This window comes from Motacilla alba, chromosome 3, assembly GCF_015832195.1.
Source record: "Motacilla alba alba isolate MOTALB_02 chromosome 3, Motacilla_alba_V1.0_pri, whole genome shotgun sequence".
In the NCBI taxonomy this organism is placed as follows: domain Eukaryota; kingdom Metazoa; phylum Chordata; class Aves; order Passeriformes; family Motacillidae; genus Motacilla; species Motacilla alba.
In genome coordinates, this window is record NC_052018.1 from 99,224,754 (window position 1) to 99,249,815 (window position 25,062).

Genomic DNA, 25,062 nt, shown 5'->3' on the forward strand with positions numbered 1-25,062 from the left:
ACAATTTCTCCTATTTTTATTTTTTAATTTTAAAAATAATTTTATGTTGTTCTGGAAAATGTACAATTCAGTTGGTACAGTATTTATCTGTGAAGAATGGTGGCTGTAGAAAAACAATCCACTGATAATTTAATTCCTTGTGTCATTGTGAAACTGAAAAACTCTTGGTTTACTGAATGGAAAAAAAAATTTGAAAAAAAAGAATGGCTGACTAAGTAAGTATCACCTTGTGCTACATCCAAGGCCTCTTGCTGGTTGTCTGGCTGCTCTTTTGTAGGCAAAAAAGGAGCTGAACGCTCTCTGGCTCCTTAGATCTGGTCCAACAAATGCACTGCCAGTCATGCACACGGATCCAGCTTAAAACTCAGTGTGAGCCTAAAAGAAGCTAGTCAAACTGGCACCTACTCATGCAGAAGTAGATAGATTTGTCATGACAGGCTGATTATTCAATGTAAAGAAACAGTTTAGCTTTTCTAATCTGGTACAAATACATCTTTCTCAGAGAAAAAAGTAAAAGGTCTAACAGTTCAAGTATTTATAAGTAAAGAAACCAACAAAAAAATTGTAACGTCAAAGCGAACCACAGGTATTTGTGCTGGAGCATTCTGCTAAATAGCCCCCAAGTTCTATTCAGATAAATAAGATTTAACTCATTTAACCATTTCAGGGCTGCACATCTCTGCGACAGAGGTGATCTCGTCTGTTTCACACAGCACTTGGCTCTACTGCAAGTTTCAGGGACAGGCTGAGATACCCAATTCCAAAATCACGTTGTGTTTTCCTTCTGTCCTTGCTTGCTTGTGCTGGTGCAGAGGAAACACCAGGAAACAGCACCGAGAAAGATGACCTAAACCAAAAGCAGAGACAAAGGCCTCCACTAACTTCTTCTCTGGAATTTTCCCTGCTTAGGCAAGTTTGTGCTCTCGCCCATCCAGGAAGTATAATTAAGGTCAACAATCACCTAAGGTACTGGGATCCATGAGCTTGTTCTGCCTGTCATTGTGACTGTCGGTGCTATAGGCATGACCCACAAACAGGGGCTCAAGCATGCCGGCTCAGAAATATCCTAAAATAGTGCCACCATCCAGACACGGCAGAATCCAAGATGAACAGGCTAAAGATGGTGTTTTCTGTGCGTTTGCACAGTTGAGTTACAGACAGAAGTTAAGAAAGCTGCTTACTCATTGTAGGAGTCAACATTTGTCGAGCTCCACTTAAGGGATTTTCTCTTGTGTAAACTTGACTTTATAATTAAAAAAAAAAAAGTTAAAAAAAAGAAGTGGTGTTATGAAACAAAGACTTTTGGCAAGTGTATGGGATGCGTAAGCTGGAGAGCAGCATCTCTCAGACTGCCATCCTGGGAAGCTTCCTCCTCGGGCGGGCAGCCCCGCGCTAAGGGAGGGGACGTGCCCTCCTGAGGAATGCTCCCGGGTCACTCCCAGCCGAACAAAGCCAGCGGGCTGCAGGGGGCCTCCGAAAGTTGGTTTTCCTCCCCGCCTTCTCTCAATTTTTGGGGGAGGGTAACAAGATCCCTGTCTGCTTCTATGTGATGAGAATGAAAAGAACAAGTGCAAACCCCACATCTCCCTGGACCCTATTTCGCTGGCTTTTTTTTTTTTTTTTTTGTCTGAAAAAGTCCTGCAAACTGCTGGCAGGTTTTTTTAATGGAAAATACCAATCGCCTAAGATCTATACCTAGCCTTTTGCCAATAATGAGAAAACTTCACCTTCTGTCCCCAGCAATTCTTAGGAAATCTTTTGCTGTTATTCCTACAAATCCAATTACAGATTGTTGAGTAGCTAGTGGAGTAAGCTTATTGAGGAGTGTCACATCACTAAGTCGTGCGTATGTGTTTCAGTTTGTAATGTGGTCTGAGCCGCTGTAGAGGTGTCAACTTAAAATGCAAGTAAGTAGCAGAACAGGGCTAATCCCAGCCACTACTCCCCTGCAGCCAAATTGTAGCGCAATGAATGACAGTGGAAATGCAAAGATGCCACTGTGCTTATCACACACAGCCAGATGGTGGACCTGGATCAATGCACACATGCCACGATCAATGCATTTGATAAAGAATTAAGAAGAAAACTGTACATGTTATCAAAGAACTTGTACATGGCATAATTATGATTCTGCATGTGCTTACTGATGATATTGGAGACTCAGAGGCAGGTGATAATGAAACTGATAGGAAGAAATAGCTTAAAGGCTACAGCATATGGCCTCAGCACTAAGAAATCTTGTCAAATAGTTCAGAAAGCTTTTTTAACTGTTATTACAGGCTGCTCATAGTGCAAGCTGGTGGCAACGTTTTAATTTTTTTTAAACCTGAAATGTCAAAAAGTTACAAAAGCTGTACTTTTCAGAATGGTTCAGAAAATAATTAAGATGCTATTGTGTTTTAAACATGGCAAAAAAACTACAGGTAGAGAGAGCATTCACAATTCAGGGGCGAGGGGAGTAGCTGGGCATTTAAATATACATATACAATTCTGTGTTTCCTGAATAAATGCATTTGGACTTTGAGACAGCTTGTGGCAGTTTAAGCAATGTATCTTGGTAGCAATTTGCATCCAGCATGCCAATTTCTACTGATGCAGTTTCGATATTGTCGAAATTTCTGTATTATCGAAATGCACTCAACATCAAACGTAGAGTATTTCCCTGCTCACATCTGTAGTCTGTCAGCTGAGTTACAGACACCTTGGATGTGAAAGAAGGTAATTAAAGATTTGTGGAAAATAAAGTCTAAAGTAATAAAAAAATTTATAATGTATAAAAGGTACCTAAAATACAAATTCTCATGCTCCAGTTGATAGATGAGCTGTCTAATCAACGCCTGGACGTAACTTAAGTGCTCTCATTAGTGTGAAGACCTTCAGGCTAAATAAGACTAAATCCTTTAAAAATTGCTTCTGCAATAGAAAAATCCCCCTTACCATTTTCCTCTGCCTAAATCATATCAATTAAAAAGAGAGAAGGGGAGGGAGGGAGAGAGGCATTTTCACATGACTTTGTTTTAACTGACACTCAAAAATCTATCTTCTGAATCCAATTTAAAATGTCTAAGCAAAAAAAAAAAAAAAAGTTCATTAGCAATCAAAGAAACAAAAAAATCACCCCGAGTTTAGTTTCTCTTTCACTTTGAACCTGAATCTTTACTCAGTGCTAAGGTGCATAATGCCCATTGAATGCTTCACTGTAACTTCTTTTTTCCACCCCAAACGTTTAATCAACATTGCAGTTTTACATTAAATGATAAAATTTATCAAAACAATCCTCCAGAAGAGTGAAGCGCTTATTTTATTTTCAGCAGGCTGAGGAGGGACACTCTCCACCTCCCCCCCCACTCCCCGCCAACCCCCGAATTTCAATTTGTCCTGACAAACCATTGGGTATTAAATTCTAAAGGCACGCAGAGTGCATAAAGAACTGATGGCTTGATTAGCTCTTGTGGTGCAATTGAAGGAGCTGTCTCTCTCCCGCTTCTCCATTTTGAGAAACACTTTGATCTTCGTTCAAGTCAATTCATGAACATCAACTGACAAGACTGCATGAAACACCCCAATGGTTAGGCCCAAACTCGTAGCAAACTATTTGGTTTCATTAAGGCTTTAGGAGAAGTGACCAGTGACAGTCCTTTCATTCAGAAGCCAACAGGCAAGTGACTATTTAAAGTTTAATGTGCACAATGTACTGCTGAAGGCCACTACACCTATAGTCAGTCACTCAAGTATGAATGCCTTTACCTACTATTTTGTGACATGTGAACTGCTAAGTGCAGCTGCAGTCTCATTAATGCATTCGCCCAGATTTGTTTGCAGGACTAAATAGACGATTCACAGAATTTCTAGTGAGAGAAACAACTGTATCTTCAAAGGAAGGTAGAACAGCAGGTGCTATGTAAAAGCCAGTGATTAAAAACAGATTGCGTTTTTAAATGCAGCAATTTACTCAAGATTTGCACAAACGTAGCAGAAATGTTATCTGTTCCGGTCGAAAATATGAAAGGATTTGAATCACATCACCCGCAAAACGCAGGGTGTTTGGGCCGGTGTCGCGCTTTGCTACAGTACACTACTTACACATCACTCTTCCCCTTTTTTAGTTGCCCTCTCCAAAGAGTCCCCACTTCAAAGAGTTCATTTTTGCACCAGTTCCTGTCAATGCAGGTCAGAAACACTAAAGTGGAAAGTGGCTGCAGTGCCGTGGCACAAAGAGTCTCCGCGGCTGAAATCAAACAAAGCCCAATTAAACTAATCATAACGTCCCAGTGAACACAAGGAAGCTCACCTGGTATTTCTGGACTTCTTGTGTGAATTCCCAACTCTACTCGGTACTTGGTACTATAATTACCCTGACCAAAATACTGTGAAATTACTGCTCTGATCTACTAATGGCTGCAAAAAATCCCGTCGCTGTGGTTCCATGCCAAGGGGCCGTAGCAAGGTGGCGCAATGCTTTCTGACAGAGACGACAACTTCGAAAAACTCAAAAGGGAAAATTAACGGGATGTGGTTTATGTTGCCAAGGACTGTTCATTAATTACCAATTTAATCACTGCTGGAGGCATGACATTACAAAAATCTGGCTGAAAGTTCTAATAGATTATGAAGACCACCTAAGAAGAGTGACCAAGAAATGTACAAAACAATTAATACTGTTTCACTGCTATCAAAGACACTCAGATTATTTTACATCAAGTGAAGCAAAAGAATTAGTAGCTTCACAGTGCCACCACTAGGAACTGTAAATACAATGGCACACAATTAGTAATGCACATGTGACTTTTCGTTCAAGGCATATATCCTTGGGAAAGCCAGAACACGATAAGGAGAACAAAAGAAACATTTTTAAATGAAATGAATAAAGATTTTAACTCTACCCTTGTGCATGCTGAGCAATCACAGAATAGGCAATGCAAAATACAGCTCTAAGTAATGGCGATATCATCCTGGGATTCACAACAGCGTGTACTGAACATCCACACGGAAAACGTCCACAGCTATTAGCAGCGATAGAAAAAGAGCATTCCTGGGGCTAAGAAACCCGGGTCTCACTCTGCACACAAAGGGATAGCTCTGAAACAGAGACTTCTATTTTTTTCCCTAATATTTATAAATGGATAGAAGACACTAAAATTTTGGAACTAATTTTGTTCGGATGGTCTTAAAATTCCATTAATAAACTGCCAGCTTATTTTCTGTCAGCGTGCAAGTTAATGGTATGACTGCAGACTGTGCAGCACCTTGAATTTACAGCCACATAATAAATAAATTTATATATTTAGGACAGATCCTTAACTGGTGTAAACAGATACATATTACAGAGATAACAGCAATAAAAATCAGCTGAGAAATTCAAGCATTTGTATCTAAAACTGAAACTACTAACATTTGTAATGCATTATCAAAGGTTATGATTTATACAGGAAATCCTTCCTGCTATAAAACTGACAGTGCATACTAATTCTTCTTAAAAATTAGTTTACTTGCACTAATTGATTTATTTTCCCAGCTACATCAGGGACTTGTCTACAGCAATATTTTTGTACAGTGAAATATCACAACTTCATACTAAGAAAGTGCTTAAACAGACCAAATATGAAGTCAAAGATGTAGAACCTCTTTGGAAAGTTACTGATTTTTTTTTTTCATTCATTGAGGAACATTAAATAAAATAAGTTGCTTGTTCCTGCCATCAAGGAATTGAGATCAGACTATCTCAACCTTAGTGTGTCGCTATAAAGAAGTAAATATCAGGTCAGTTGTGGGTTTGAAGTGTTCAGTCAGCAGGTCTTTTCTCCAGTTAAAGAAAAATATATTGTTAAAACAACTATAAAACTTAGAATGCTCATGAAATGTAAATACTCCACAGCATAGTCTTATCAGCTTACACCATATTTTACCACTTTTTAGTGGCATACAAACAAGACATATAAATGAACAACAGGGAATAAGTTACCAAAGCTCAGGAATTACCAAAATAATGTTCAATCTTTTTACCAATTAGATGGTAACTCCTTCTTTGTAATCTTGGGAAGATCTAGTGATCATATCTAAATCTGGTTGCAATTATCAGCATGACAGACTAGTCTTTTTTCAATCAATATTTTCCAATTAATATTAAAATACAAAGGTTGCCACCTGCAAAGTCTTACACCTCAATAAATTCATGCTAGATGTTTAATTAATAAAGATCAGGTCTTTTTTTTTTTAAAGAAAAACAAGATAACAATAATTTTAGAGTGCTTAAATGAATTAACACAACCACCTCAATCACAGACATTTATTTTCCAACTGAGGAGGCGGCAAAAAAATCCAGCAGTGAACTGGATACCTTTCCTAATGCAACAGAAGTAGGGATTCTGGTTTGACACAGAAAAAAACCCAACAAACTAAATGAAGCTATTATGTACTCATTTTCAAGAACCTGAAGATATAACTGGAGGAAAGAACACTTGCATTGCTACCTTGAGTTTAAGGCATCTTTCAATCAAAATAAGATATTCTATTTTTGCTGCCTACTCTGAATTTGCTTTTGATACCACTTCTGTTCATGTTGGCTCCAGTTTACTTATTGGAGGTGAGTTTGGATACTTTGGAGCTTATTAGTTCAGAGGGGCAGCAGATTATTGCCGGACATGATCAATAAATGGGATCATTTATTAAAGTGGGTTTTTTTGAGCATTTAGAATAATTCTTTGTTTTTATTTTATTGCAGTCAGCATATCCAGTATCTGTGCAAATGTATGCAGCCAAAATTAAACATCATAAAGACTCATATTCTTTCAGATTCTGTCACTTTCTGAAGCCTTTCTAAAAAGAACTTTCATTTCCACTAGTCTGGTGCATGCATGCATGCAAAAAAAAAGTTATTATTTTGCACTCAAATATTTATAAAACAAAAAAGTAATGAGCACAACAGATTGACACCTGAAGTAGAAAGAGCTTATTAAAAATGAATTAGATACAGCTGCAACAAGTCCTTTGAGCAAGGGAGTAATAAAAAGCAGTATTCTCAGCAAGGAGAAACAATCTCATGGCACAGCCCGTTCCTCTGCCCTCTGCACACAATGTTTGTGTGTTTGGAGGAGACAGCTTTTCGGTAAAGTACTTTGTATCTGCAAAATCTACTAAAAGAGTTGAACATCACTGCCACTGCTCTTTCAAATCTTTATTTTTTTTTCAATATATACACATTGAGGCAGCTACTGCTGTCATTCAGCTTGAATAAATACAAAATAATGGTACCAGAGATAATTAAACCCAAATCTTTCTCTGTACAGAAAGCAGGGTAGCAACAGTTGCAATTAAGCACAGCAGCAGCCTCAGGATTATTCTCCAAACCCCCCCATGTCAGTTTGCATTATTCTGGTTTTAAATTCTTATTGTTCAAATGGAGTCCTTCACAATTTTTAGTGTAGTTATACTTGAATACTGCTCTGAAGAAAGAATTACTATTTTCCTATTTCACAAAAGGCAGAAGACAGAGCGAGTCCCTCCAGGTAGCATGCTATTGAACTCCTACATCTAGCAATCTATGCCAGATCCTAAATATGCACAAATTTTGGCAAAATCCATATATGGGTGGCCCAGTCCTGCACCTAAATTCACCAAGGAGGAATCTTTAGCTCATGCAAAACCCAAGTAACTTCACAAACTATCTGCAGCCCCTGGTAGGAAGCAAAACACATCCTCTGCCAGATGAGCACTACTTTTCATGAATTCCATTAGATACAGCATTCCCTGCTCAAGCTGTCTGCCTTACAAAAACAAGTTAAAAGAATTTGACCCAGGATTTAGGAGATGCCAGAAATAAAGCTAGTGGGCATAATCTTAATTTTCATCCTGCTCTGTATCCTCTAAAACAGAGCCTTATTGTGGCAGTGCCTTTTACTTTCACTATCTCCTGGTCATCAGCCCAGCCCTAAGCTCTACCCAGTGGCGTTCAGTACTTTGGTTTATTTTCACTGTTCAATATGCAGGCCCATCAACACGCAGCATTATTCTTTACACCACAATATTCAAATCTTGCTCTGAAGACAGAATTCTTAATTTCTTGATTTCTTTCTACAGTGCCCATATCTATGGTATTTAAGAGTCTCAAGAGCATTAATCACATTCCCTTCTCACAACAAGCCGTGGAAGAGTTATTACCCTGCTCTTCTGATGAGAACTGAGACAGAGAGATTCAGCTAAAAGGATCTATCACTGGGTGCTTGCTCTGGGAAGCCTATTAGTTGGATTTTTTTTCAGTATTCTAAGCTTGATAGCCATTTATACGTCTCAAGCACAGCTCCAATTGATTTCCCTGACAGACCTGGATGCTCAATATATCTGCAAATCAAACTTTTGCCTCAAAGTGATCAAGAAAGGAAGGACACAACAAATAATGACCACCTGGAGGACATTTGGCTCAAAAGACTTAGTGGCACTGATCAGGAACTCGGGTAAAGGCAGAAGTACATTTAATTTTTTCAAGCACCTTAACCATGACCTCATCTTTTCACTCCTCACAATCCCTGCTTCATTTGTCGTACACCTTTCAATTTCTACAATCAAAAGCACAGAGGTCCTCTGGACAAACAGCCTTCTACATCACCTCTATCCTCTGAGGAAAATGAGACACAACTGCTTTGGGGAAAATAGTATGTGATCACATAATTAAAGACTACATCATAATGCATATACACAAAGGAGGTTAATTAAAGTTGCCTGTGCATTTCTTAACTCCTAATTCCATTCTCTGTAATCATGCTGACTCCATAACCATAGCCATTTGAGTTTGGAGAGTAAATGACAGCTGCAGTAAATTTCCATTCTTTATGTGGCCCAGTCACTAAAAGAAAGTAAGAAGATTTTGCCAACGGTCTTTACAGATATTTGCTGACAGCAGAGTTATGCTGAGATTCAAGAATTAGAGATTCCATCCCATGTTCTACAGTTGAGGATTCCCCTCCTGGAAAGGCCTTTTAGGGCGATGACTTCTGAATATTTCCCACTCAGTGTGGTCTCCTCCGCCTGTCCCTTTGCTGGATAGGTCGCATAGCCCAGCTCCAGTCTCCTCAACTTTCCAACATCACACTCCAGCCAAGCTGCTGCTGCTAACAACCATCACTACAGGTTGATATTTTACAGCATCTGGAGGGAGCAGATATGTCCCTTCCAGACCTGTGATATTCACCATGAGAAAAGGCAAGTTAAATAAAAATGAGTAAGCTAATAAAAAGGCTCTCCTGGTTAAAAGCTAAGTGATTACAGCTGCTATATCAGATTGCAAATGACAGAAGCATCTCGTAAAAGAGTCACCACATGCACACATACATCAAGAAAGCAAGCAGAAAGGCTGAGCTGTTTATAAATCTACCATAGAGAAAGGGATCCACGAGGGGATCAGTAACTCTGTTCACAGAGCTCTTAAGCTAATTCTTCCAGTCTCCAAAGGGCTGCATCAATTTTAATGACACAGCTATGATCCTCCCAAACCATGAGCACGATTTCAAGGAGGCTCTGATCAATGCAGTCTCCTCTTAGACTTCAAATACCTGCACACATACCTCCACATGCTGTCTGGCAGGCATACAGCTTGAGATTGAAGGCTTCTGAGAAGCACCAAATAAGCAGACATAACACTGAAAAAACTTCTACCGTGCTGCAAGGAGGGAAGAAATGGGAGAAATGAGGCTGTACTCTGTGCTTAGAGGAGAAACAGGAACGCTGTTTTTTTTCAAAATGCACTTTTACCAAAACAAATCAGGTGGGCACACACCAAATAAACCTGTATTTATGGCCATGGTACAGATGTGGAAATTTCCTCCTGTTGCTGACCTTGAGCAGCGCCACTACCCATCCCCACTGTGCACATCATCCAAGCCCATGCACTGAACGCTGCTCTCACCTGGTCACTGGGAAAGCAGAAACTCCTGGCTCTCACATGACACACAGCAAGTGCTAACAGCAAGGCCTAGGAGATGAGACTTTTCTAAAGTCACTAAGGATTCCACAGGCTTTGCTTAGCTGGGGTGAATGACAGCACAGTCTGAAAGACTAGGATGCTTAAAGCTCTTTCTGAGAAGGTATCAAAAAAGGTGCAATTGCAAACTTCAAGAGTTACTTTCAAAAGTATTGCCCCTGAACTATCTCTTCAAAGTTTTCTTATTTAAAATTAGATCTTCCTGTTTCAAACCATTTTCTTTTGAATCTCAAACCATCCTGAAAATGAGCCTCGTCCAATTTCCACTACTAAATGCTGATTCTCATTATCACAACTCTCATTTGGATAACACACTACTACACATTACTGCACACTGACACATACAACTCTGCTTTGAGTCAAAGTTCTTATTATTAGCCTTAATGACCAAAAAGCCATGAATAGAATTAAGGCTGTGCTATATGCTAACAATCAAATGAGCAACGACCTGAAACTGGCAGAACTCCATCAAATGGAAATGCCTCATCTCTACTAATATCAAGTATGTTAAAGGAAAACAGGAATCAATGTGCTTTATCTTACACCTATATATGTTGATGCACACATGCATTCTCTTTCAGAATACGCACACGAAGGGATATGTACATAACATATACATACATGTTATACACAGCTTTATATAATGTATATTATTATATACCAACTGTAAGAGTCTCCAAATCACATCTCCATGACACACTTCAGAGCTGAGGAGCTTTTGTCATTCTTATGTGGAAACAACTCAAGTCAAGAGTGCCCACTACAGAGTGCCCATATTTCACATGGGCCAGGACCATTTGTTCCAGGACAATTCTCCTTGAGCTTCTGACGGAGGCAGCAAGAAACTCTGCCTCTGCCAAGTGCCCTAAAAGACTGCCCTTCCTTTTCCTGCAGGCTTCTAATTAATTTTTCAGCTTCTGTAACAAATGAAATAAGGTCCTGTGGGTAATCTGACAGTCCTAATTCTCACCCTGAAAACCCTTCACCATCTCCTACCCCCCAGCTGGTTTTCATGGCCTGGACACCAACTTTCTTATTGTGTAACTTCACATTGCCACCTACCCAGGGCACCTCTTCTCTGTATGTCACTGGGGCAGCTCCTTTTACTCCTGTTTGGATTTCATTAGCAGGAGTTTGAGGCTAAAAGAGAAAGTTTTGCTTCCCAATACCATGACCTGCAACAGAAGGGGCCTTGATTCTTAAGAGAGCAATGGTAAAAGATGCTCTTGCTGGGCAATGTCCATGCAGACAATTTTTACTGACACTTAGGAACTTTTCTGAACTTAAGCCTCTTTGACAAGGTTGCAATATTAACACAACTTTGACTGTTTTGAACAGATTTTTCAAGAGAATCTAACAATCTTTTCAAATTTTACCTATTTTTAATATGAGTAAGACAATGCTTTGTCAAAACTAATGTCAAACTTTTCAGAGAGAAAGAGATGATCAGGTTTTTTGATGTAAAAAAAAAGAGTAAAAATATTACCCTGAGGCAGAAGAGCTGACAGGGAAGATTTCAGCTCAAACAATGAAATACTAGCAAAGTTGTAAAATCTTTGAAAATAGGAGCTTGTAATAAAAAAATGTTAGGCAACTTTAATTACAGTTGTTTCTGCCTGAGTAGTTGCCTATAGTAACTCTCCTCTAATGCCATTTTCTTTATGAAAAGATAATTTAAAAAAAAATCCAAAGTGAAATCTATACTAAATATCTAGGAAAAACTTAAAAAACAGAAGAAGAAAAAAATATCTCATATATCATATACAAATAAGTATATAAATAAGACTTTTCTGTGTATATGAATATATTTCAAAGTAAAATGAAGTATCAGTCTATGGAGAGGAATTTCTACAAAAAAGAAAAACCAGCATGGATCCAAGAGAGTTACGAAAATGAAATGAAATGTGTTAAATCACTGCCTTCATTTTTTGATTGTATGATCCTATTCCTGTAAAGAGGAGAATCAGCACCTCAGGACTTGGCTCTGAAAGGTGGGAGGGAATCTGTAAAGATTCCAGCCTTTTTCTGTATCATTATTTTTCAGTTATATTTACACACAGTTGCAAGTATAGTCTCTAATGTGCAATAGTTAGAATCATAAAACCTGCATTGCAAAGGTTTGCATAAAAATTAATTAGCTTTCATCTCCAGAGAGTAGGGATCCTTCCAGGTCACCATGGAAGCCACTGGAGATGCAACCACAGCCGCTTCATAATGGAGCTCATTGCCCAGCTCCACTTTTCCCCCTCACCAGCATAATCAACTTTGGTGATAAAAAGAAATTGTTTCATCAACTCTTACAAGACTGACACAAGCAGCTTCCATTCACTGCAACAACACTTTGTTGCAGCAAGAAGCTCACATCAGGGGCTCAAGGAAATGATTTACATTAACTGAAAGAGAAGCAATCAGAAATAGCACAAATTACTTCACTATCATTTAACAAGTAATGTTTGAGTTTCATCCCACCAGAAACTGCAGTGCCAATCAAAGAAGATGCTCCCAGACTTCTGCTTCCAAGGAAGTGGGAGGCACCTTTCTATTGGCCGTAACATCAGGAGAAACAGGTTTTAGAAGTGAATGAAGAACACATGACACACCAAACGTAGAGAAGAAATGTTCTGCAAGGACATGCCTCCCCCCACGACAGCACACATAATGCATTTTAACTCTGCAAACTGCAAGTGGCCAATGTTTCTTACATCGTTCAGCTGCTTATTGCGGGCTGGGATGAGGGTACTGGTTAGTTGTTTATTCCCTGCCTTTAATGCTGCATCTCTTCTTGCTTGCTCAAGCAGAACTCTCGCTCGTTCTTTAAGTTCTTCCTGTCTTGACAACATACGTTGCTTAAAAATAAAGAAATATAATTAACAGCAAGGCAGCCTCAGGGTACTGAAGGTTTATACAGTAGTTAATAGCCAGCAGCCTTCCTATACAATAAAGGTCAGGAGCCACATGAATTATGTCTTCATGAGGTGACAGAGCATTCTATAGAAATGAAAAGATGATCAAAATGTAAAAAAAAAAAAGTCGTAGGCCTTTATAATGTAAATTGGAGTTCTCTTCGTTCCCCTTAAAACTTAATTTCTATCAACATTTAATGCCTTTAAACTGCAACTGTGGAAAAAACCCAACTGGCTTCATAGAAGCCATGTCAAACGTGCTGTGTTTACTTATTTACTTTAATATGTATGCAAATATGGCTACAACGAAAATGCTTTGTTGGCTACTTATATGGGTACCACTCACTTATAACTTAAATCAAACGCAAAGAAGCTGAGTACAAGGCAAAAAACCCTCCAAAAATATCTGCTTCTACTGAATTTATGAATATGCACAAGTCCCTTCTTCTTACAAAGGACTGAGCCTACTTTAAGAGCAGAAATAGCAAAAGGGAGCTCTGCATAGGCAACACAAGAACCTGAGCAGCTCCCAGGCAGACACACTCCCAAGGGCTGGTTTCTTAGTCAAGGTCAACTATGAAGAGTGGGAAAACGCATCTCCAGGCCTTTACATGGGCCAGGGCTGGGACAGGAGCTGCCTGCTGCGCCCGGCAACAACCACGTGGAAATGGAGGTGCTTGACTCTAACCAACAACTGAGTGTAGGTTCAGAGGGAGCCTCACATATAAGATTTTATTGCCATATGCAAATGATGCAAATGTACCAATAATTAACAACAAAGAACTGTTTTTAAAGCCAGCTCCTGCTTTTTCTTGCCCTGTTACACCCTTGCCCATTAAAATCTTCATACAGAACAAATACTGTCTCCTCCTGCTCTTTTATTCTGTATGGGCCAAGCTGTTCCTTTCTCATCCAGTACACAAAGATGATCATGATGATGATGATGAAGATGATGATGATAAGAAACTTCACAAGACTTCATTGATTAAAGGAAAGAAATGAGTTGACTCTGGAACCAGTATTTGGCCATTATCACTCATCTATAGACTGTTTCTCTTGCAATAAAATCATCTTTACGGTGCTTACTCGGAAAAAAATCCCATAAAAATATTTGAAGCAATTCATACTGTCAGAAGATTGGATATATTCTTTTCTTAACAGAGCTAATGGCACAAAGCCCAAACTCAAGAAAACTCTTCGCAAGGGTAAAATTATAAGCTTGCTTTGGCATTTTTGTAAGTGGAGGTGCTAACATGTTTTACATATTTTTATGATGATATGATTTATTGATAATACTCAGCACATATATAATATTCAACTTCCATTCTCACAATAAATCTGCAAGGTAGGTGGGCATACACTGTTATCTTTATAGAAAGGAAAATGATATTGTGGTGAAGTAACATGCCTTAGGCCACTCAATGGAAAGCAGCATAATTTAACAGTCTGGAGTTTCTACCTCACCATCCTAGCAATGTTCATGAGACTCTGTGGTTTCCCAGACAAGATTCTGAATTATCTTTAGTAAATTTTAAGGTATTCAAAGCATTACATTTCCTAATGAATTGATATCTCTTTCCAGTTTTTGCTTCAGTATGCAACACTCAGAAGAAATGAGTTGCAACAGACAGTGGCAAAAGCTTTGAAGCCATCTTTGAGATAGTTGAGAACACGAATTTCTTTAATTGGAGAGAGATTGGAAAGACCAACAGTGAGACAATTTCTGTAAAATAGTTTTTCATGTAATGATTGTTTTTCAGCACCACCTACTTCTCAGGCAAAATATTTATTGCCCAAAACCAAAAATACACTGCTCACCTCACCATTTATGCTCAAGATTTGGTGTAAATTACAAACACAGAGAAAGAACTTGAACAGCACCTCCATCCTAATTCACAGACACAAATGTCTTACCTGGGCTGTTTTTGCAGTTTGATCTGCATGATTTAAAGCTGCTCTGGCATCACTGTCAGAATCAGATTCTGTTTGCCTCGGAGAAGCATGTGGTTTCTTTGCAAGATCTGTATCCATATTGTAGGAGTATCCAGGCTTAGAAGTAGGAGATAAACTTGGTTTTGTGACAGGTGAACTGGGATCTGCTCTTGTGCTCTCTGTGGATCCTATACATCCCAGCTTTTCTTGCTCTGAGAAACCAGGGGTACTGTCTAAGCTCTGGTGTCTCTTCTTGTTGTTATCTTCACAAGCAACTGTGGGAGACATATCCTCTTTTTGATCACTGACATGTGCTAAGTCACTGAAGTCTAAAGTGTCAGCTATCAGCAATTTCTTCCTTCCCAACACAGGCTGCACTTGTGTTGTGTCTGTACTGCTACACTTCCCAATTTCTTCAGATGCGGAAGTCCTTCCAGAGCTCTGCTGGGATTTCTGTGGATCCGTGTCACTCCGAGTCCTGCGAGAAGAAGGGGAAGCTGTGCTAGGGCTTAAGTGGTCATCAGGAGTCTGATGCTCGCTCTCAGATTCGCCGACACCGCTGTCGTTTACGAACACGGAGTCATCCTGCGAGGCGAAGTCTGCCAAAGCGCTGTCCGGTGGCTGCAGCTCGGGCTCCCGGTTCAGGTCGCTCAGCTCCGCGTAGAATTTCTCCTGGTCCACAGAACTGTTTGTGTCCGTTTCATAGTTCCCCACTTTGTATGTGCTCTTACTGCTGTTCTCCTCTATCTGAACCACGTTCAGCTCCTGGCCGCAGAAATGTGCCCTTATCTGATAGAGATAGGTCATAACAGTCAGTTTGTCAGGGATGGCTAACAAAACCATGTCCGAAGGCTCCAGCAGTCGCGATATTCCCAAGCTGGCAAACCCGTCGTAAGCCTTAAAAACAGACAAAATAAAGATCACAGTGTGGCAGTTTCTTCCCCACCATAACATCTCAAAAATGCAAGTGAAGTTTCAGTCAAAATAAGCAAACCTAAAACACATCCAATATTACAGGTAGAACATGGTTCTGACTCTATTACTTATTATTCTTTTGGCTTCATTATAGTCATTACTACTTTTTGGTGCACTATCCAAGATCCAGCTCATTATTTGTGCCGATGGCTTCTACACATGTCCCGGGACATCTTCACAGTTAAGCAAACTGAGAGAATGTAACCAGCAAAAACACTCAAATAGCATTGTTTTAAATATTTTTAACATATTTCAATGCCATACTATACTAAAATTTTTTGTTACTCAAAATTGTGACACTTATATGAATAAACAGCTATTCATGAAACGGCACCCTGAAAGCCCTTCTTTTTGCACTAGGAAAACCTACCAATATCCTAAATGGTTCTCACTCAAGTAGCAGGAAACAAGCAAACAAAAAAAAGTCTAAGAGCTGGACCAGAAAAAAAAGGAACTCAGGATGGCTTTTTAAGATAAGGAACAAAGATATAAGAAACACGACACTAATCCATCTTGAGCTTTATCACTGATGATCAACCTTCTGCCTTCTATTGGTCATGTAATTGCAGTGATTCCTGCTGATGAAAAACTATGTCCAGATAGTCAAAAAGAACACCACCACAGATTACTTGACACTAGACATAAATCACATTAATCTATCAAGCAAATGCATTTTAAAAGCATTTGTTGATGCTAAATTTCTAAGAAAGAGAGAGTGAAAATCATTCCCATTTCACTTTACTTTCTAAAAGCTGAACAGTTGCAAGCCTCCTACTTTGTGAGGCCACATTGTCTTCTTTTACTGCTGGCCCTTTAAGTGAGTGGGCTTGGTGCATCAGGTTTTTCTAGTTTTGAAGAATTAAAGCCGTTTCTCAATTTACAATTAATTATTACTATCCTGGATTAACCTTGGAAGACAATATTGTGTTTCAAGGAAGTCTTTAAAAGGCCTCCTGTCAGCATAGATGCACTCAGTTAAAGCATGTGAGCTTCTCCTCCCCCAGGAATCCTGCAGCTCCTTTTCACTGTCTCCTGAAGGGGCTTACAATGTTCACAGTTGATCCTACACTATTTTGAACAAAAGCAGATACTAAATTTAAGACATGGATGAGAAAACCGTCCTTTCGCAATGAAACAGTAACACACATCACTGGCTTCAACTATTGAACTTTACATTTTTTCCTTAATTTCTTTAGTTTAAAAAGAATAGAGAAAAAAATAAAACAATTAAGGGTTTTTTTTTAATCCTCTTGGGTTTTCATATTACTAAGTATTCAACAGTGAGACAGAATGTGGGGCTGGGCTGGCCTGCTCCTGGCAGACCCAAATAATTTGTTTGCTCTGAGAAAAAGAGACTCTCTCTTCCTCCTTGCACTGTCATTCCCTACACACTGGTCCATTCAATAGTTTTCATTTCAGCTGCTTTTCAAACTCTGCTTCCAAAAGCTGGAATTTATCTTCCCAAAATTTTGCATGCCAGGTATAACTTTCCAAAGCACTTTAGGAGAAGTAATTTTTATATCACTATAACAAATGATTCACAGAGTTAATGTAGACATATAAATGGTCTGAATAATTTATTTTTTAAGCTCTTCAGGGCTCTCCCTATGCAAAATTATTTGGCCTAAAATCATTGCTGGTATTTGGTGTAGTATTTCTTGGGAAGGTTTATTATGATGAGAGACTGTTATGGCACTTATAAACACAGAGCTGTGCTTAGATATAGGAGCAGCAGTGGCAAACATGACTGATGTATTTGCTGATACAAAACTCCAGATGGAGCAGAATAGCAGCAAAATGATAGGTGGGAGAGTATGGCAGCAGCTTGGATGGTAAAAGAGGGACAGCTGTCATTTACAGCATATTGAGGAGCAGAGCTGGAGGAGCAGCTCCCCTCAAGCTGACTACGGAGAAGAGGGAGACAAGATGGGTGGAACTGAATAGACACAAGGAGCAGAGAGAGCAGCAAGTTAAGGGAGAGCAGTGCAGGGATTTGGGTGGCAGCCTAAGGCATGGCAGACACCAGGAATGATGGATGCTCATACCACAGCAGAAACCAGGCTGGGTATGAACACACAGCAAGCCACCCATGTTGTCTGTGGACTAAAGGTAATGCCAGGATGTGTTGTTTGCTAAGTGGGTCAGTGCTGATTCAGTGGCATAAATAACTTGTTATCCCACAATGCAGGTAGTGGGAGTCACCATCTGAAGGATGACAGGACTTAAGGACAGGCACACCAGCCAGGGCAGCCAAAGCCCATAGACATGACTTGACCTAAACTCCTTTTATCCTCTCAATTTCTTATTTATATGCTAATAAAACTAAGTTCTGTGAGTATCTCCCAGGGTCTATAAAATGAAGATGAGGACAATGTTTCAGGTCTCAGGAAAGGTACTTAGAAGTAACACTACAGCAGGATTGAATTTGGAATGATGGATATTCTCAGTACAGCTGCAATCACTTTTTGTTGGCTGCTCAGTTCTTCTGGTGATGCCTGGGATTAAACACCGTTATTTCCTGCTGATGCCTGACACCTACTCCCCATCCCCTCTCATTCTCATCCGCATTCTTGCTTCCCACCTTTCAAAGTACACTAGATATGTAGATTGGCATGCCAATGTTCTACAGACAGTAGCTCTAGAAATAGCAATTGTGTGTTCTGGATGTGTCCATACAGCATTATGTGATGGGTTGTTCTTCCCTACTAGAAAAGCTGGGAGTTTCCTGATATTATAGTATATTTATAAATGCATTGTATTTTTAATTAGTTTATAACATGGTATTAACAGAGTAAATTTTCCAAGTAAAATGATTTTTCTCGAACAGAGGCATAACTCAGCCTCAATTTTGCAAATATTTACTACTCTGCATGTTTAACTCTGCTTCTACATTATCCTACTGATGCCAACAAGCATCTCCTACACATGCAATTAGATCTGTTCTCATGACTTTGAGGAATCAAATTGTAGAGATGAGCATGAACACTCATTATAAAAACATTAACTCCAGTTTCAAGGTAAGGAGTATTTTCCATTTTGACTCAATATTACCCCTGTAAGTCTGAATTCTTCTATTTAAATGTATAACTTAAAATAATTCCTTTTATAAATTGAATATTTTATTAAGATGATCACTCAAGTTCAAATGTATTGAGGAATTTGTTAGAAATGGCCAAGAATTTGGGAGCATCATAAAAATTAAAAGTGCCAATCAAATATCCAAAAGATATACCCACATGATAAATGAACCAAGCTTCTCTAAACAATGACTAAAACCAGAAATTCATTATTAGCACTATACTGTTGTGCCCTTCTACTTCTCATTCCTTCATCTTGTCAAAGATCCAGCCCAAGTCTTGTTTAGTAGCTTATATTTTTAAAGTGCAGGACATGTTATGAGCAAGACGAAATATTTCTAATGTTGATAAGGAACTATAGTGCCAGTATGCTGTAATTTTAATACATTTTCCATTAATTAAAACTTACTTATTATTAAATAATAATCAAATGGACATATTAAATCAAATTAGCTGTTTTATGCTGCTAGGAAGGCAATATGGATAGTTACCTATAGCTGAGATTTAAGCAGAAGCACAACTCTTTAGACCAGCTGGGAAAGTATCCCTGTAATGTTTGTAATTTCCTCAAAGATAATCCTGGTTTCTCTTTTGTTCCTGATAGAAATTTGAATTTCCAATGTACACCAAAAATACCTTCCAATTCAGACTGATGCCAATGTAGTAGTTATTTGGGATTTTTTTAATATATGTATATTCAGGACACTAAGCCTATTTATCTATCTCCCAATGAAGCATTTTTCTTTTTTTTTTTTTAAATTTACTGACAAGCTGATTGACAGACATCAATTGGGATCCATCGGCACAAGCACCACAGGCAGTATTCCAATCATTTCCCAACTCTGTAACATACTGACATATTGGCCGAGATCAGATGTCACAGGTAAATACCCTTTTTTATTCAGCATCAGTGGCAGCACCCAATTGGCAAGTGGTTGGCGTGTGTTACAAAGAACCTCTGATGACATGCCTTTTTTAAGAGTGCATTTCCATCCCTAATTATACACAGTATTTGGAATTAAACAGTTGTTAAGAAATTTTAAGATTTCCTCTTTTTTAAATTAAAATACAAACAAGGTCATGCACTTCTAAAATATATACTCTTATGGGTTAACCTTTAATCTATGGTTTTCCTTTTGGGGAGAGGGAGAGGCAGAAAAACATTGAGAAAAAAAAGAAAAGAAGAGCTGCTTCAGACAAAGAAAATCATCCTATTCATCAAAAGATGTTATTTTAATTGGTTAGGAGGAATCATTGTCAAATGTGTTACATATCTGCATGGAATTTCTAGGCAGCCATTGTTGGCAGCGCTGCATTCACTCCAACCAAGGGCACACGGGGTTATCTGGCAGAACTGTGTGAGACCAGGAAATAAATCTGCAGGAAGCAACTGAGATACTCAGAGTAGCTGTCAGGCAAAGGCTGGCAAAGCGATGACAGAAAAAAACTGCACAATAACAACAATCACTATTTCTTCAATTCTGGGAACTATATCCTGTGAGAGACAGGCTAAAAAGTTCACTATCTGCCATCACAGTTTCACAAAGAAAAGATGACTGATCACACTGCTAACATTTTTAATTAAAAATCTATTCTTTCTTTTTTTATAATCCAGCTTAATTAGGCCAGACGCTCAACAAAACTTGAAGTACAAAAACATATGGTCACAGAAAATACTGTGATGTCACAGATAATCCACTTAGGTCATTATAGGTCCTCCTATTATTATGAAAAAAAAATCGTCAGCCAAGTACTCATTAGATAGGAGCAGTTTAGAGATATTTCATTATTTATAATACTTAAGTACTAAATTAAAGACAAGTAACTCCCTGTCTAACACATAAGTGTGCAGGCACATTAAAATATAAACAAAATGAATTTTAATAAAGCACTTCCAGAAATTACATGTAAGTAAATACTACTAGATTGTAGATATGTTTGCTATATAATATTGAACTTAGTAATTTATTCAAAGTATATTTTTATACCTACATCCCAGTTTAATTTAGTGCCTTTTAAAGCCGTATAAAAATAAAATCACAGCTTTAAGAAGGCAGATATTTAAAACAATTTTCAGATGATCTTCAGGAACAATTTTATTATCGGTGACTCACATGAAAATTGTAATTTCTAAACATGTCCCCAGGGCCCAACTGAAGCTTGTAACATATCTAAAATAGTGAGCAGAAATAAACAGTCTTCCAGTGATCCCCAAACTGAATTCCTGCTTCTTCCAGAGAAACTTTTTACGTCTTGCACCTATAAAGAGTGGTTTAAAAGAGCTGCACAGCACAAGGCTATTAACTATTTTGCTAGCATTTAATTTATTTGTAAAGTAATATCTCAACACCTTTTATCCTAAACCTCCCATGTTGTGCACACTAGTTCATCCAGCTGATGCAGTGTAAGAGTAGGTGTAAAATTCCATCCTTAAAAAAATATAACAATCACCATCAAAGCAACATCAACCGTGCCCAGCTCCCAGAGCCTTGTTAAAGCAACAGCAACAGAAGCCTTGTGTGCCACAGTCCAAGAGCAGTTACATTTTTCATTCTTTTAATTACGTGGCTGATTGGAAAAACTAGAGCAGTGCTCACAGAAGACTGGCCAGGCCCCTCCTCTGCTCTCACAGTTAATGTAGGCCATACAAATATTAAACTCTAATGCCAGCCTTGCACTTGTAGTGAATGTTAAAACCATGACAAACTCGAGTCAATAACATATCCGATTTGAACCGCGGGAGGCCGAATACCTTCTGTGAGCCACAGTTATGACCTTACTAAACAATCACACTTTCCCAAAATTAATAAAAACCTGCAGTGAAGTCAAAATTGAGGCTATGGTTTTGTTTTTGGGTTTTGTTTTTTTTGCCGGGCAGTTCTTACCTTTTTGTTGTTCTCTTTTATATCTTGAGGATTCAGGGACTTGTAGTCACTGAGGGGGAAAATGGCACAGTGGGTATATACAGTATTTGATAAAAGCAGCAGTTTTAAAACAAACTAAATCTAAAAATTCGACATATAATAATATCATACAGTAACTAGCAATTTCACAGCAATTCAATCAACAAAACTAATAGTGTGGAAAATTAAAGGAATAAATAAATAAATAAATAAACACCGATTACATGTTTCATTGCCTGAAGCTCTCCATCTAAAAAAGAAGTTAAGGCAGGGACTAGAGGCCAGCCTTGACAACCAAATTTACCAGGAGGTAATCCGTCCTTGTCAGCATACAAAGAGCTTATTCCTCTCATCTCATTTCAACACTGGCGCAATTCTCATAATCATCTTGAAGTCAGTTCTTTGTATAAGATTAAGAAAAAGAAAAACAAATCACAGAGAGGGGAGAAATAATTGTCTATGCAACAAGGGAGAGCAAAGGGGTCACAAAGTTTGAGCATTCATAAATCTGGTTTCTTAGAAAGGACAGTTCCCCGCTTGAAAGCAAAGGGTGAAAACAGTTCAGCACCTAAAACACACTGGTATTTGATTTTCAAGTTAAAAGTTTGTTCAGCATTACTATGAGAGTTAGCTTATGCAGGCAAAGAGTATACAACTTACATTAGGTCTGGTCTAAAGTGATGTAATATTGCACAAAAGGATAAACCGTTTCTCCACGACGTGGTGAAATTGGTGATTTTCACTCCCCTATAGTTTTTTGTAACTTCTTTGCACCACACGAGCAATGACTGACTAGCGTTTGGCTTTCTCCCCAAAACAGGACTTGGTATTGGGCTTGGCTGGAAAAAAAAAAAAAAAAAAAAAAGAACAGAAAAAGAGAGAAGATTAAAGAATTTAATGGAAGATGAGAATTAACATTAATTGACCTAACTAGATGATCTGTATCCTTTGATGTGAGTTTAGGTCCTTCACAGCTGTCAGTTTACAATGACTGTAACTTGCAAAAGACACAAATCGCGAGTTATTATCTACAGTTGTTGCCCTAGGCACTTGTCTCCCAAGGATGCAGATATACAGGATTCCAGATCTACACAGGGGAAGAGGCCAAGAATTGTACCAGTGGAAACACCCGTGCTGAAACACGGCACAGCCCTGCACAGCTTGTGACACACAGCCTTGAAAACACTTCCCAAAATGCAGCCATGGAAAAGCATCCCCACGAGCCCTTTCACAATCAAAGTCACGACACAGGATTGATGAATTCCTGTGGTACAGGCTCCAGAGGAGAGTTTTTGGTGCTCTTTCTGTGCCAGTGAGCGATTGCATAAAGGTAATTATGGCACATGGTGCTTCTGAACAGCCACTTCCAACCGTACTTGAAGAGTTGCCTCTTCCAGGCTTCAGCTTTTCTACGTGGAAAAGGAATTTCAGATGAAAACTCCTATCAGAGGGCTTTTTCTAACAAGTGTCATTAGCTAACAACCATTAGATCATCATTAGTTAATAATGACCATTTAAAAAAAGTTATTTTGACCCTTTTAGTTACATTTTTGTGGGTATAAACCTAGAAATAAAATAGAACACTTGAGGCATTTAGCATTTGTCAGACTATCTGCTGCTCCTCCAATTCAGCATACTGACTGCAGCAGATGTTTTCAAGACATACACATTTATTTCCCTAGAAAAATACTGTCACTTTGAAAACTTCTTAGATCTAATCAAACAGGCAGAATGTGACTGATGCCAATCCTACATTTGAATTACAGTGAAAAAACTGAGATCCCCTATTCTTTCAATGTAATATCATTTAAAGCAAATAAACAAAACAAACAAACTCTTGATGCACTTTAGAGCTAGAGAGTTTCCAAATTAAGGCAAATTAAGAGCAAGTAATTTACTATATCACAGCTACTTTATGGTCAAATGGATTTACTTGTTTTGTCTATTTGTGAAAGACCAACGATGCCCCCCCTTGACTGAAGCCTGTCAGTGCTCAGCAATTAGCTGCTATCAGCTCATTTGTTTTCACTGCTTCTGGGGAAAAAAAAAAAAACAACTGCCAGAGCCGGGGAAGTAATTTTTCATTTACTGTCAAATCAGCCCTAAAAAGTTGTTGCATAAACACACTACCTCCTCATGAGACAGAAGCACTGCTAACTCGTTTACAAAGTGCAAAAGGTATACCTTGCTGAGATTTTTTTTTAAACACCACATCATATGAACAGAATAACTTCTTAGAAAGTGCTTACGTTTTGTAATCCTGTCAACAATTCAAATCGGCATGAACAAATCCATTAACAACGAGACAAATATCTCCAAATACACTGAATTAACAGCTTTAACAGGGGTATACAAAACAGGGAAGGAAAAGCAGCAATAAATTATAAACTTTACCATGCACAAGATTTTAATCAGAGAAACAAATATTGCATAGGAGCAGCCAGACTGTTACTCCAGATGCAGTGAAGTAATTAAGATGGTGTTTTTCTCTTGTTTTCTTCACAACTTGAAGCAAAACCCAGTAACTAATCATTGACCTCAAATTTAAGGTGCTACATTACCTAAAATATATTTGCTATTATATGTTATATACATGGAAATAGCACTACTGAGAGAAAAAGACTAAAAAAACATTATCAAATAGTGGAAAGGTGGTATTTTAACAAATTATTAATGCAAAAAGCTGCCTCTTCAAATCATAGAGCACTACTTACCAGATATATTAAATGCTAATTATAAAGGCTTAATACTTGTTGCTGAAACTCTCAACAAAAATGGTAAATTTTCCAGTCACTACCTAAATGCTTTCTGGTTAACACTGAAATTGCCTTAGGCAATATTGCCATTTAAATTACTTTACTTTAATTACTTATCTAACAAACTGAAGATGTAACTGAATTTAAAACCAGGTTTTACAGAAGGAAACACAAAGCTATTAAACCAATAAATTAAGCAGAATTTCATACTTTATTTAAAAATTTATTCTAAAATAATCAATGTTTAAAAAGATGGACTGCAATTCCTTGAAAATCTGGAGCTTTTATCTGTGCTTGTCTTTCCACTTATGTTAGATTTTCTAAAAGCACTTTTCCAGAATACAGAAGATTTAGGACGTGCATAATGTGCATAACATGCACAATCTTCTCTTTTCTTACCTGATAAAGCAGAAATTGTAAAAGGTTTTCTTTTCACACTTATTAGTCCATGTTTTTTTGATAAAGGTAAAGTTAATACCATGACAATGTTATGCTCCTAATCACCACCTGCGCCAAAGCTTTCATTATTTAATCTATGATAAA

The 25,062-nt window shown here is 38.2% G+C and overlaps 1 protein-coding gene across 15 annotated transcripts in view; it reads right to left on the reverse strand.

Moving 5' to 3' along the window:
• Positions 1-25,062, reverse strand: part of EHBP1 (EH domain binding protein 1) — a 207,348-nt gene that overhangs the window by 57,767 nt on the left and 124,519 nt on the right. For 14 of the 15 annotated variants that reach the window (XM_038133307.1, XM_038133303.1, XM_038133313.1 and 11 more), the window contains 4 exons: positions 22,424-22,602; positions 21,746-21,794; positions 14,791-15,705; positions 12,676-12,819 (listed from right to left, as the gene is read on the reverse strand). In XM_038133307.1, coding sequence (XP_037989235.1) covers positions 12,676-12,819; positions 14,791-15,705; positions 21,746-21,794; positions 22,424-22,602 — 1,287 coding nt within the window. The remainder of the gene's footprint in view (positions 1-12,675; positions 12,820-14,790; positions 15,706-21,745; positions 21,795-22,423; positions 22,603-25,062) is intronic. The other variant, XM_038133314.1, reaches the window with a different exon arrangement.